The 11,971-nt window shown below is 50.6% G+C and overlaps 2 protein-coding genes across 3 annotated transcripts in view; both read left to right on the plus strand.

Annotated features, from left to right (window-relative positions):
* The window catches only part of LOC117808875 (arf-GAP with SH3 domain, ANK repeat and PH domain-containing protein 1-like), a 12,747-nt gene extending 7,371 nt beyond the window's left edge, over positions 1–5,376 (plus strand). For both annotated transcript variants that reach the window (XM_034678548.1, XM_034678547.1), the window contains 7 exons: positions 97–337; positions 832–984; positions 1,073–1,139; positions 1,217–1,281; positions 1,417–1,868; positions 2,062–2,184; positions 2,434–5,376. In XM_034678548.1, coding sequence (XP_034534439.1) covers positions 97–337; positions 832–984; positions 1,073–1,139; positions 1,217–1,281; positions 1,417–1,868; positions 2,062–2,184; positions 2,434–2,508 — 1,176 coding nt within the window. In that variant the 3' untranslated portion in view covers positions 2,509–5,376. The remainder of the gene's footprint in view (positions 1–96; positions 338–831; positions 985–1,072; positions 1,140–1,216; positions 1,282–1,416; positions 1,869–2,061; positions 2,185–2,433) is intronic.
* Positions 5,377–6,520: 1,144 nt separating this feature from the next.
* Positions 6,521–11,971, plus strand: part of LOC117808882 (nucleolar transcription factor 1-A-like) — a 15,685-nt gene continuing 10,234 nt past the window's right edge. Inside the window, 9 exon segments of the mRNA XM_034678556.1 lie at positions 6,521–7,099; positions 8,780–8,875; positions 8,975–9,150; positions 9,249–9,332; positions 9,410–9,565; positions 10,795–10,859; positions 11,417–11,469; positions 11,472–11,536; positions 11,834–11,944. Of these exon segments, the coding sequence (XP_034534447.1) occupies positions 8,818–8,875; positions 8,975–9,150; positions 9,249–9,332; positions 9,410–9,565; positions 10,795–10,859; positions 11,417–11,469; positions 11,472–11,536; positions 11,834–11,944 (768 nt within the window). The 5' untranslated portion in view covers positions 6,521–7,099; positions 8,780–8,817.

Consider the following 11,971-nt stretch of genomic DNA (forward strand, 5'->3'; position numbering starts at 1 on the left):
GTCTCCTCCTCACCATGTCTCCTCCTCTCTGTCTCCTCTCTGTCTCCTCTCTGTCTCCTCCTCACCTTGTCTCCTCTTCCCTGTCTCCTCCTGCAGCCCAGTCCAGTGAAGAAGGAGCGCTCGGTGCGTCCTCAGAGCTTCTGTCCGTCCTCCCATGTCTCCTCGTCTCAGGAGAAGCTGTCCCTCCCTCCATCCTTCGTCCCTCCTCACAGGGACAAGCAGCGTCTGTCCTACGGAGCGTTTGCTAACCCGGTCTACAGCACCTCTTCTGACACTCCTCCGTCCCCTGGACCGGACTCCTCAGGACTGTCACCTGCAGCCAGGATCCAGGGAAGAGGTAGGTCTTCTGTAGACCGGGTCAAATGCTCCAATGTGTCTGAAGCACTGAAGGGGCTCCTAAAGTCCCTCTGATAGGTGGTTCAGAGGGTTCAGAGGGTCTGGAGGGTTCAGAGAGTCTGGAGGGTCTGGAGGGTTCAGAGGGTCTGGAGGGTTCAGAGGGTCTGGAGGGTCTAGAGGGTCTGGAGGGTTCAATGAGGTTCAGAGACCGACCCGTACTTGAGTCCATGTGATTCAGTGACCCAGGTCCAGAGTCAACATGGCCTCTGTGGACGGCTTTTTTTCTGGATCTTCTGTGAGGTGTTTCAGACCCGATCACCGGACCAGGACTAGTATCTGGTAGAAACTAAAGCTAACCCTGACGACTGAACCAGAACCTGAACAAAGACCCTCGAGACAAGCATTAAACCAGGACAACCTCTGATCCTGGACTCCATTGAGATCTTTGGCACCCTCTGACTGAACTGATTCTGGTGGATTTGGTTCCTCCCTCAGGCCCCTCCTTCAGCCCACCCACCTCCCTCCCTCTGACAGGCGGAGTAGGGGGCAGCTCCACCCTGAAGAAGAGGCCACCTCCCCCTCCACCCGGACATAAGCGTGCTTTGTCAGACCCCCCCAGCCCAGTCCTTCAGGGACCGGCAGTCAGAGGTGAGTCCACGTGTGATCATTGGTTGTTTATAATGATGTCATCGGTTTCTTTCATCTCTGAGCCAAATATGGTATGGTCTTCAAACAGGAAGTGAGCTGACCCCCCCACCCGGAATCAGGAGCAGCAGGTTCGAGGGGATCCAGCAGCATCAGAGGTACCCGGACTCAGATAAACACATGAAAGCTCACACTGTGGGAATATTGACCTTTGACCTTTTGTGACTTCCTCTAGTTTGGCCTCCTGTAACCCCAAATCCACTCTGGGACCCCGAGTTCTACCCAGACTACCTGAGAAAGGTAAGAACACCATCAGTCAGGTGTGTTCCGGACTCAGACCTGAGGTGGTCCTGCTGCTCTGTGACCTGGTTTAACCCCAGGACTTTGTTCAGGACCTGAGACAAACATGGTCTTATTGAAGTCTTCTTGTTTCAGTGGCTCTAAGGAAGATCGACACCATCCACCTTCCGTCTGTGGACAGACCGAGCCAGCCTCCAGACCTGCTCCTCAAACCCTCGTCCCCCCAGCCGGACCCCCAGAAGTCTCCCCCCTTCATCGATGCCTCCCCCAAAGATTCCCTTACCCCGGTTGACTCCGCCCACAGAGTCCCATTGACTGAGAGGCCACAGCTGTTCGATCTTCCCCCAAAACCTCTTCTCAAAGACCTCCCACCAAAACCCCTGATCACTGACCTCCCCCCCAAACCCGTCCTTAGTGACAGGCATGTCGCTATGGAGACACAGGGATCCAAGATGGCGTCTGCAGGAGAGTCACGTGTCCAGCAGGGGGTGCTGTCTCCTCAAGCTGAGGACGACGATGACGACGATGACGACTCTCTGCCCGGCGCCATGGAGCCGCCAGTCCCCCTGCCACGCACCATCACCCCTGTGAGGCTCCATCTTCATCACCATCATCTTCCTCAGTGTGACATGTGACTCACATGTGACTCACAGGTGACTCACATGTGACTCACAGGTGACTCACATGTGACTCACAGGTGACTCACAAGTGACTCACAAGTGACTCACAGGTGACTCACATGTGACTCACATGTGACTCACAGGTGAACTCTCTCTGCAGGTGAGGAGCAAGGTCCGCCGGGTCAGAACCATCTACGACTGCCAGGCCGACAACGAGGACGAGCTGAGCTTCAGCGAGGGAGAGGTGATCATCGTCACGGGGGAGGAGGACCAGGAGTGGTGGGTGAGTCACCTTCATCATCATCATCATCATCATCATTTATACAGGTGTAGTCTCCCCCTGCTGGAGGACAGAGAGGGTGCAGGTTTATACAGGTGCAGTTTCATCATCAGCAGGCTCCGCCCACTCCTCTGAAGGTGAGTGTGTTACCTGCTTCAGAGCAGCAGGCTCCGCCCCCTCCTCTGTAGCAGGTCACAGTGACGGTGTGTTACCTGTTCAGGTGTGATCTGATCATGTGACCCTCTCTCTCAGGTCGGACACATCGAGGGACGTCCCGACAGGAGGGGCGTGTTCCCCGTGTCCTTCGTCCACAGCCTGTGTGATTGACAGCCAGAGACCAGGCCGGCACACAGCGAGGCCCCGCCCACCTGACGCGGTCACACAGGTGGAAGTGGGCGGAGTCAGTGAGTGACCAGGTTTGGACCTACAGGAGCCAGACTGACCCGGTCCTCGCTGTGAAGACTCTTCATTATCCTAACAGTGTTACCATAGCAACCCAGCATGAAACCCGGGCCGGACGTAGCAACCGAATCTGAGGAGGCGGAGACACACAGCGGTGAAAGGTCAGAGGACACGCCCCCTGCTGGCCGGGCAGCACATCACTCCACCAGCAGCCAATCAGAGAGAAGCACAACAATAACAGGAAGCACATCATCAGGAGGATCGTCCAATCAGCAGAGACCAGACCACCTGAGGGCCCCCCTGACCCCACTTCCCTGATTCTAGCTCCTCCCATTTTGTCTAAATATGGTCACTTCCTCCCCTGTGAACTCAAGTGACTCTGGTCTGGACTCACCTGGTCAGGTTCAGGGTTCAGGTCTCAGTGAGGTGTTCCGTCTCTTCAGATTCCTCCTTAAACTGTATTTATGTATCTACCTGTACTACCCTCACCTGTCCGTGCTCCTGTCCAGATCCTCTTTAGTCCTGATCCTCCTCAGCACAAGGGTACCATGACTACATCCAATCAGAGAGCTCTGCTATGAGGCACGTCCAATCGGAGAGCTCTGCTATGAGGCACGTCCAATCAGAGAGCTCTGCTATGAGGCACGTCCAATCAGAGAGCTCTGCTATGAGGCACGTCCAATCAGAGAGCTCTGCTATGAGGCACGTCCAATCAGAGAGCTCCTCTGTGAGGCACGTCCAATCAGAGAGCTCCTCTGTGAGGCACGTCCAATCAGAGAGCTCCTCTGTGAGCGATGGAGGCTGGTGGAGGGTCAGTGAATCATATCTGAATATTTAAAACGTATAATCAGTGTTTATGTTCGTTCAGACGACTCATCAAGTTAAACCAGCTCCAGGATGAAAGACTCACTTTGATCAAAGTCCACGTTCTTCATAAACCAAGACCTGAGTCAGGGAGAGGACAACAGGAAGTCAACACGTCTGCTGCCTTATTTAGAGGCTGTTCATGTGGAGGTGACCTCAGAGGTCAGAGGTGTTTAGGGACGTGTGGTGGAGTGAGGACTCTTAATGATGGCTCTGGCTGTTTCCGAAACGGCCTGCTACATACTACTTACTAATGTAGTAGGCAGCAGGTATTTCCTGCTACATACTGCGTTTGAATTTAGTCTGTAGTCTGACTGTTCTGTCCGATCTGTCATGCAGCATGCTGAGCCAGACTTCACTGGATTTCCGGTTTCGGAAAGCGGAAGTAAACAACGGCGAAGCCGATAAATAAAAAGCTTATTTAGCATCCATTTCTGATTTCAAAAGTTAGGAAGTGGTTTATATGTAATTTGATAACTTTCACAGCACCCAAAAACAGATTTCCTCCCGTCAAAAAATGAGGAAAAAGAAAAAGCAGAACGAGCGCTGTGCATTATGGGAAACAGTACGCGAGGCAGACTGGTCCGATGCACGCTGAGATATTTTCCTGAATCAGTAGACATCCGGGGAGTTTTGGCATACTGCAGATTTTGCTCTTGTTCACAGACTACTTACTACATACTGAATTTTGGACATATCAGTACAGACTGCTAGTATAGTAGGCGATTTCGGAAACAGCCTCTGATTATAAAGCAGAGAGGAAGACGAAGGTCCGGCTCTTCATCATAGTGCAGCTGGAGCTTTAAAGGAACAGTCCAACATTTCAACTCACATCTTTAATCCACAGGAAGTGTTCAGGCTAGCTTAGCACACACAATGGAAGCAGATGGAAAGTGTTAGCACCTGATTCACCTGCTGAGAGTCAACAAGTTTTAAAGTCCTCTTCAAGTCCCCGTCCAGCATGCTAACACCTAGCATCATTCAATCTGTATTTATACCTTTAATAATCGACACGAGCAGAGGTTTCATCACAGCCACCAATTATACCTGTTAGCTACAGGAAGCTAACGTTAGCTACCTGTAGCTAACACAGGTAGCTAACGTTAGCTACCTGTAGCTAACACAGGTAAAGGCTAACACGAGAATCATGAAGGCTTTTTGAATCGTTGGTCTCTGAGTGGAACAGGTCGTTTGAGTTTGGCGTCTTCCTGTGAAGCTAGTTGGTTAACATGCTAGCTCATGGCTGGTCTGTGTCCTGGTTCAGGGTCTGTGTCCTGGTTCAGGGTCTGTGTCCTGGTTCAGGGTCTGTGTCCTGGTTCAGGATCTGTGTCCTGGTTCAGGGTCTGTGTCCTGGTTCAGGGTCTGTGTCCTGGTTCAGGGTCTGTGTCCTGGTTCAGGGTCTGCAGCTGACCATTTCCCCGACTGGAGGACCTGCCGGCTGCTTCCTTCCTGGATCGTCATATCCCATGATCCTTTGCGCACCAACTCAGGACTAAATGTTGAACTCTCAGGCCGCCACCTCCTGAGCGGTAAGCAGTTAAAGATTAGTATTTGGTTTAAACTCAAGTGAACAAATGTTACAGACGGACTGAATCAGGACGCAGCTACCAGTCAGCCACAAGAGCTATCTGCTAGGCTAGGTAGTTAGCTTAAAATCAGGCTAAGCTCTATATTGATCCACCTGGTCTCTATAAACACTCAGCACAGACCGGTTCGACTGAGCGAGCCATCAGAGGGAGCAGGAGACACACGAAGTGGCTAACATGTTAGCTTCATACTGTCATGAGAATGAGATTGTGTGTGCTCATTAACAAACATGCTACCATGCTAATGTTTCAAAGTGTTTAAATTACTGATGCTAACAATGCTATCAGTCTGAAAATGCTAAGTGTGTTTTAATGAAAGTGGAATAATAAAGTTCTGAACCTCTCCCTGAGTTTAGTTCTTCACGTCTGTTCTGGGGCTCAACTCACGGTTAGCCTAGCTTAGCATTGAGGGAGTAATTAAACATGTGTTCAAAGATGGCGGACGGTAAGAAGAAGATAACTTCCTGAATCAAACATTAACTACATCAAGGTTTAAACAGCTAGCCTAGCATGTAGCACTAATAAACACAGCTGACAGACGAAACAGGAAATGCGTCTCATTCACCAAAATAAAACAGGTTGTTTTTAAAAATAAAGTTTATGGTGAAGTGATCTTTTTGATTTCATAATCTAACTTTATATAACAGTGTGTGTGTGTGTGTGTGTGTGTGTCTGAGTTTGTGTGTCTGAGTGTGTGTGTCTGACTGAGTGTGTGTGTGTGTGAGTGTGTGTGTGTGTGTGTGTCATGTTGTGATGTTAATTTATTTAAAGTTTGTGTTCAGAGGAACAGAGCTTTTTCTTTTTGTTACCAAAATAAGTTTCAGGCTGAACGTCTGTGATGCATTAGAAGTTGTTTTATTGTGAAACAGCCTGACAGGAAGTCATCTGAACAGTCTCTGAACTGTTTCCTTTTTGTGCAGACAAAAACATATAATGAACATGTAATAAACATATAATAAACATGTAATAAACATATAATAAACATGTAATAAACATATAATAAACATGTAATAAACATATAATAAACATGTAATAAACATGTAATAAACATATAATAAACATGTAATAAACATGTAATAAACATGTAATAAACATGTAATAAACATATAATAAACATAATGAACTGTAATAAACTGTACCAGCTTTTTTTGGACAGAGCCTGTAAAGATGATGAAAGTCAGATTTTACTTCTTTGTAACAGAAATATGAAACAGGTGGACCCCCCCCCCCCCCCCCCCCCCCCCCCCCCCCCCCGGGTACCTGTGGAGGGGTCCCCAGAGGAGGAGGACAGGTCTCCCCGGAGGAGGAGGAGGACAGGTGTCTCCGGAGGAGGAGGACAGGTGGATGATGACCTGATTGATGGACTGTGCGGGTCTTGGTGAGAGGGGAGCGATGAGTCGGGTGTTCAGACCCGGCAGACGGTGTGGTCTCAGCGGGCAGGATGCCATGGAGATGCGGGCTGCTGTCCTCCAGGAGGCGGGTTACACCGCCGCTGAGGAGCCGCTGAGGAGCACCGAGAGGCCGGGGAGGGAGAGCTGAGAGCCGGGGCACCAGAGGACCCTCTCCTCGGGGCCTGGCGCTCCCGGGCAGTCCCGCATCCAGGCTGACGGAGGCTGGCCGCCGGGTCCCCGGGCCCCGTTCCTCTGTCTCCCCGCCGGTTCAGCATCTGGACCCAGACCAGGTTTAAGTCATGAGGGCAGGTCTAGAGAGGAGGACGCTGGAGCAGATTCTTCTCTCATTAATGTGTTTATTGTGTCTTTAGATTAATGAGCTGGTTTCAGGGTCCAGTGTGTGTCAGCGGGTCTGGCTGCTGGTCTAGCCGTGGCTCTGGCTCCTGGTCTAGCCGTGGCTCTGGTTTCATCCTCCGTCCTGGTTTTCCCGGAGTTCCTCCCCCTGCGGCGCGGGGCGGAGTTTCATACCGGACTAGACGCTCCTTTTGTCGGATTCGTTTCGACCTGACTCCCCGGGGTTTACGGCTGAAAAAGACCCACTTGGAAAGTCCCCAAAGAACCCGAACCAGCACAGGGGTGTGCAGAATTGACCCGGGCTCCTGTCTGAACCGGAAGGTGAGTACCTGGTCCTGGTTTTGGACAGATTTCTGGGGTTTTCTGCTCGGCTGTCCCCGAGTCAGCAGAACATTCATGGCGGCTTCGCAGTGAAGCTTCTGGGGAGCAGCGAGCCAGCAGAGCCCGCTCAGACCCGAGACCACCTTTAGGGGGGTCCATGAGGGTCCCGGATCCACATCAGGAGGACTGATCACGGTTTACTGTGTTATTAGAACAAACACAGACTCTGAGGGTCCCTCTCTGTTTTTAACAGATTAATGAAAAGATGGGAAAATCTGCTGCACGTGTTACCCCGAGCTGTGGCGACTGATCCAGGACCAGTAAGACCAGTAAGATCATGGAGACCATGGAGACCATTAGAACCAGTAAAACCATTAAAACCAGTAAAACCGTTACAGCCGAGTTTACACATTAAACCCCCGTTAGCTTAAAGCTAACTGTTAGCCCGACTCAGGCCAACGGAAACTCTGTGCTGACTCCTGCTGGAGAACAGGAGCAACTACACACACACACACACACACACACAGACACACACACACACACAGACACACACACACACACACACACACACACACACACACACAGACACACACACACACACACACACACACACACACACACACACACACACACACACACCAGACACACACACACACACACACACACACACACACACAGAGACACAGAGACACACACAGACACACACAGACACAGAGACACACACAGACACACACAGACACACACACACAGACACACACACACAGACACACACACACAGAGACACACACACACAGACACACACACACACACACACACACACACACACAGACACACAGAGACACAGACACACACACACAGACACAGAGACACACACAGACACACACAGACACACACACACACACACACACACACAACAGAGACACACACACACACACACACACACACACACAGAGACACACACACACAGAGACACACACACACACACACACACACAGAGACACCACACACAGAGACACACACAGAGACACACACAACACACACACAGACACACAGACACACACACACACACACAGAGACACAGACACACACAGACACACACACACACACACACACACACAAACACAGAGAGACACACACAGACACACACAGACACACAGACACACACACACACACACACACACACACACACAGGAGCACACAGGTACACACACACACACACCACCGACACACACACACACACACACAACACACACAAACACAACAACAGAGAGACACACACACACAGACAACACACACACCTACACACACAGAGAACACACAGAACACACACACACACACACACAGAGAACACACACACACAGGAACACACACACACACCACCAGGACACACACACACACACAGAGACACACACACACACACACACACACAGACATCCACACACACCACCACACACACACAAACCACACACACACATAGAAGCTCGCTCATGGGAAACCCCAGGGGATCAATACTCACTGATGGGATAGACCTGATCCCAGACAGTTTTAGGTTTTGACCTCGAGTTGACTTTAATGCAACAACTTGACCTGCTTTTCGCGGTCAGAGCCGTCCCTCAGGGGGGCCAGGTGCCTGCTTTCCCCCCTCAGGATCTGATGTTTTTGTGTCGTGTGTGTGTGTAGAAGGTGGAGGAGGCGGAGTCTCCTCCCTCACCTGCAGGATGAACGGCAGCAGCAGCGTCTCGGCGGCTCAGAGCTCCAGGGTCAAAAATGAACCAGGTAAGATCTCACCTGCTGTGACATCATCACCAGTGGACCAATCAGAAGCTTTGTTTGGTCATGTTGTGTTTTTGTGTGTGTGTGTGTTCCTCTCTGTAGATGAGTGGAGTAAGGAGGACTGTCTGACCCTGTTGGAGAGGATCCGGGGTCTCCTGCCGGACTTAGACGGCATGAAGTATAAAACCACCGAGTCCCACTTCGACTGGGACAAGGTCTGCTTCGGAGGATTCAGCGGGGACATGTGCCGCCAGAAATGGCAGAAAGTCTCCTCAGAGGTAACACACCGTCACACACACCGTCACACACACCGTCCCCCCTGGTCTCTGATGGGTGTGCCCCCCCCCCCAGGTCTAACAGGGTCCCTGTGTTTCAGGTGCGTAAGTACAGGACCATGACGGAGCTGATCATCGACGCCACAGAGTTCGTGAAGAATCCGTACAAAGGAAAGAAACTGAAGGTGAGCGTGACCTTTGAGACCTGCTGTGATCCACCTGCAGATGGAGTCCCTGACCTTTGACCCTCCTGTCCTCACAGACTCATCCTGACTTCCCCAAAAAACCTCTGACCCCGTACTTCCGCTTCTTCATGGAGAAACGAGCCAAATACGCCAAGATCCACCCGGAGATGAGCAACCTGGACCTGACCAAGATCCTGTCCAAGAAGTACAAGGAGCTGCCCGACAAGAAGAAGGTCTGCAGCCAGTCCACACACCCAGAGCTGTCCTCTAGTTCCTGTTCCTGTCCTCTAGTGTTTCCTGTAGTTCCTGTTCCTGTCCTCTAGTGTCCTGTAGTTCCTGTCCTCTATTGTTTCCTGTAGTTCCTGTTCCTGTCCTCTAGTGTCCTGTAGTTCCTGTCCTCTATTGTTTCCTGTAGTTCCTGTTCCTGTCCTCTAGGGTCCTGTAGTTCCTGTTCCTGTCCTCTAGTGTCCTGTAGTTCCTGTCCTCTATTGTTTCCTGTAGTTCCTGTTCCTGTCCTGTAGTGTCCTGGCCCTGTAGTTCCTGTCCTCTATTGGTTCCTGTAGTTCCTGTTCCTGTCCTCTAGTGTCCTGGCCCTGTAGTTCCTGTCCTCTAGTGTCCTGTAGTTCCTGTTCCTGTCCTCTAGTGTCCTGGCCCTGTAGTTCCTGTCCTGTAGTGTTTCCTGTAGTTCCTGTCCTGTAGTGTTTCCTGTAGTTCCTGTCCTCTAGTGTTTCCTGTAGTTCCTGTCCATTAGGGTTTCCTGTAGTTCCTGTCCTGTATTGGTTCCTGTAGTTCCTGTCCTGTAGTGTTTCCTGTAGTTCCTGTCCTGTATTGTTTCCTGTAGTCCCTGTCCTGTAGTGTTTCCTGTAGTCCTGTCCTGTAGGGTTTCTGTAGTTCCTGTCCTGTAGGGTTTCCTGTAGTTCCTGTCCTGTAGTGTTTCCTGTAGTTCCTGTCCTGTAGTGTTTCCTGTAGTTCCTGTCCTGTAGTGTTTCCTGTAGTTCCTGTCCTGTATTGTTTCCTGTAGTTCCTGTCCTGTAGGGTTTCCTGTAGTTCCTGTCCTGTAGTGTTTCCTGTAGTCCCTGTCCTGTAGTGTTTCCTGTAGTTCCTGTCCTGTAGTGTTTCCTGTAGTTCCTGTCCTGTAGGGTTTCCTGTAGTTCCTGTCCTGTAGTGTTTCCTGTAGTTCCTGTCCTGTAGTGTTTCCTGTAGTTCCTGTCCTGTAGGGTTTCCTGTAGTTCCTGTCCTGTAGTGTTTCCTGTAGTTCCTGTCCTGTAGGGTTTCCTGTAGTTCCTGTCCTGTATGTTTCCTGTAGGTTCCTGTCTGTAGTGTTTCCCTGTAGTTCCTGTCCTGTAGGGTTCCTGGAGTTCCTGTCCTGTAGGGTTTCCTGTAGTTCCTGTCCTGTAGTGGTTCGAGGGGGGTCCAATCAGAGGGTCTGAGCTCACAGAACTTCTGTTTTTTCTCCCGGCAGCAAAAATACATCACGGAGTTTCAGAGAGAGAAGGAGGAGTTTGAGAAGAACATGGCCCGCTTCAAGTGAGTCCTTAACACTGTTACCATGACGATAGCATCAGCTGTTACCATGACGATAGCATCAGCTGTAACCATGACGATAGCATCAGATGTAACCATGACAATAGCATCAGCTGTAAACATGACAATAGCATCAGCTGTAACCATGAGGTTAGCATCAGCTGTAACCATGACGTTAGCATCAGCTGTAACCATGACATTAGCATCAGCTGTAACCATGAGGTTAGCATCAGCTGTAACATGACAATAGCATCAGCTGTAACCATGAGGTTAGCATCAGCTGTAACCATGACGTTAGCATCAGCTGTAGCACATGGTGTTAGCATCAGCTGTAACCATGAGGTTAGCATCAGCTGTAACCATGACAATAGCATCAGCTGTAGCACATGGTGTTAGCATCAGCTGTAACCATGAGGTTAGCATCAGCTGTAACCATGACAATAGCATCAGCTGTAACCATGACAATAGCATCAGCTGTAACCATGACAATAGCATCAGCTGTAGAACATGGTGTTAGCATGCCTTTAGCAGTTAGCAGGGCTAACGTTGGTCGCCTGCAGGGAGAATCATCCAGACCTGATCGAGGAGAGGAAGAAGTCCGACCTACCAGAGAACCCAAGACCCCCCAACAGCTGTGGTACAACCACGAAAAGAAGGCCTACATGAAGCTGCACCCCGAGGTACACACACACACACACACACACACACACACACACACACACACACACACACACACTGTATATAAACACACACACACACGCACACATGTACACGCACGCACACACACACACACACACACACACACACACACACACACACTGTATGTAAACACGCACACACGCATACACGCACTCACATACACGCACTCGCACACGCACACGCACACACACACACACACACACACACACACACACACACACACACACACACACACACACACACACTGTATGTAAACACACACACTTGTGTGTCCTCAGGTGAGCCAGAAGGAGCTGAAGGAGGCCCTGAGGAGGCAGTGGTCCCAGCTGTCCGACAAGAGGAGACTCAAGTGGATCAGCAAGGCCCTGGAGCTCCAGAAAGACTACGAGGTACCAGACCAGACCAAACCAGACCAA

The sequence above is a fragment of the Notolabrus celidotus genome, unplaced genomic scaffold (genome assembly GCF_009762535.1).
Source record: "Notolabrus celidotus isolate fNotCel1 unplaced genomic scaffold, fNotCel1.pri scaffold_172_arrow_ctg1, whole genome shotgun sequence".
Taxonomy (NCBI): Eukaryota; Metazoa; Chordata; class Actinopteri; order Labriformes; family Labridae; genus Notolabrus; species Notolabrus celidotus.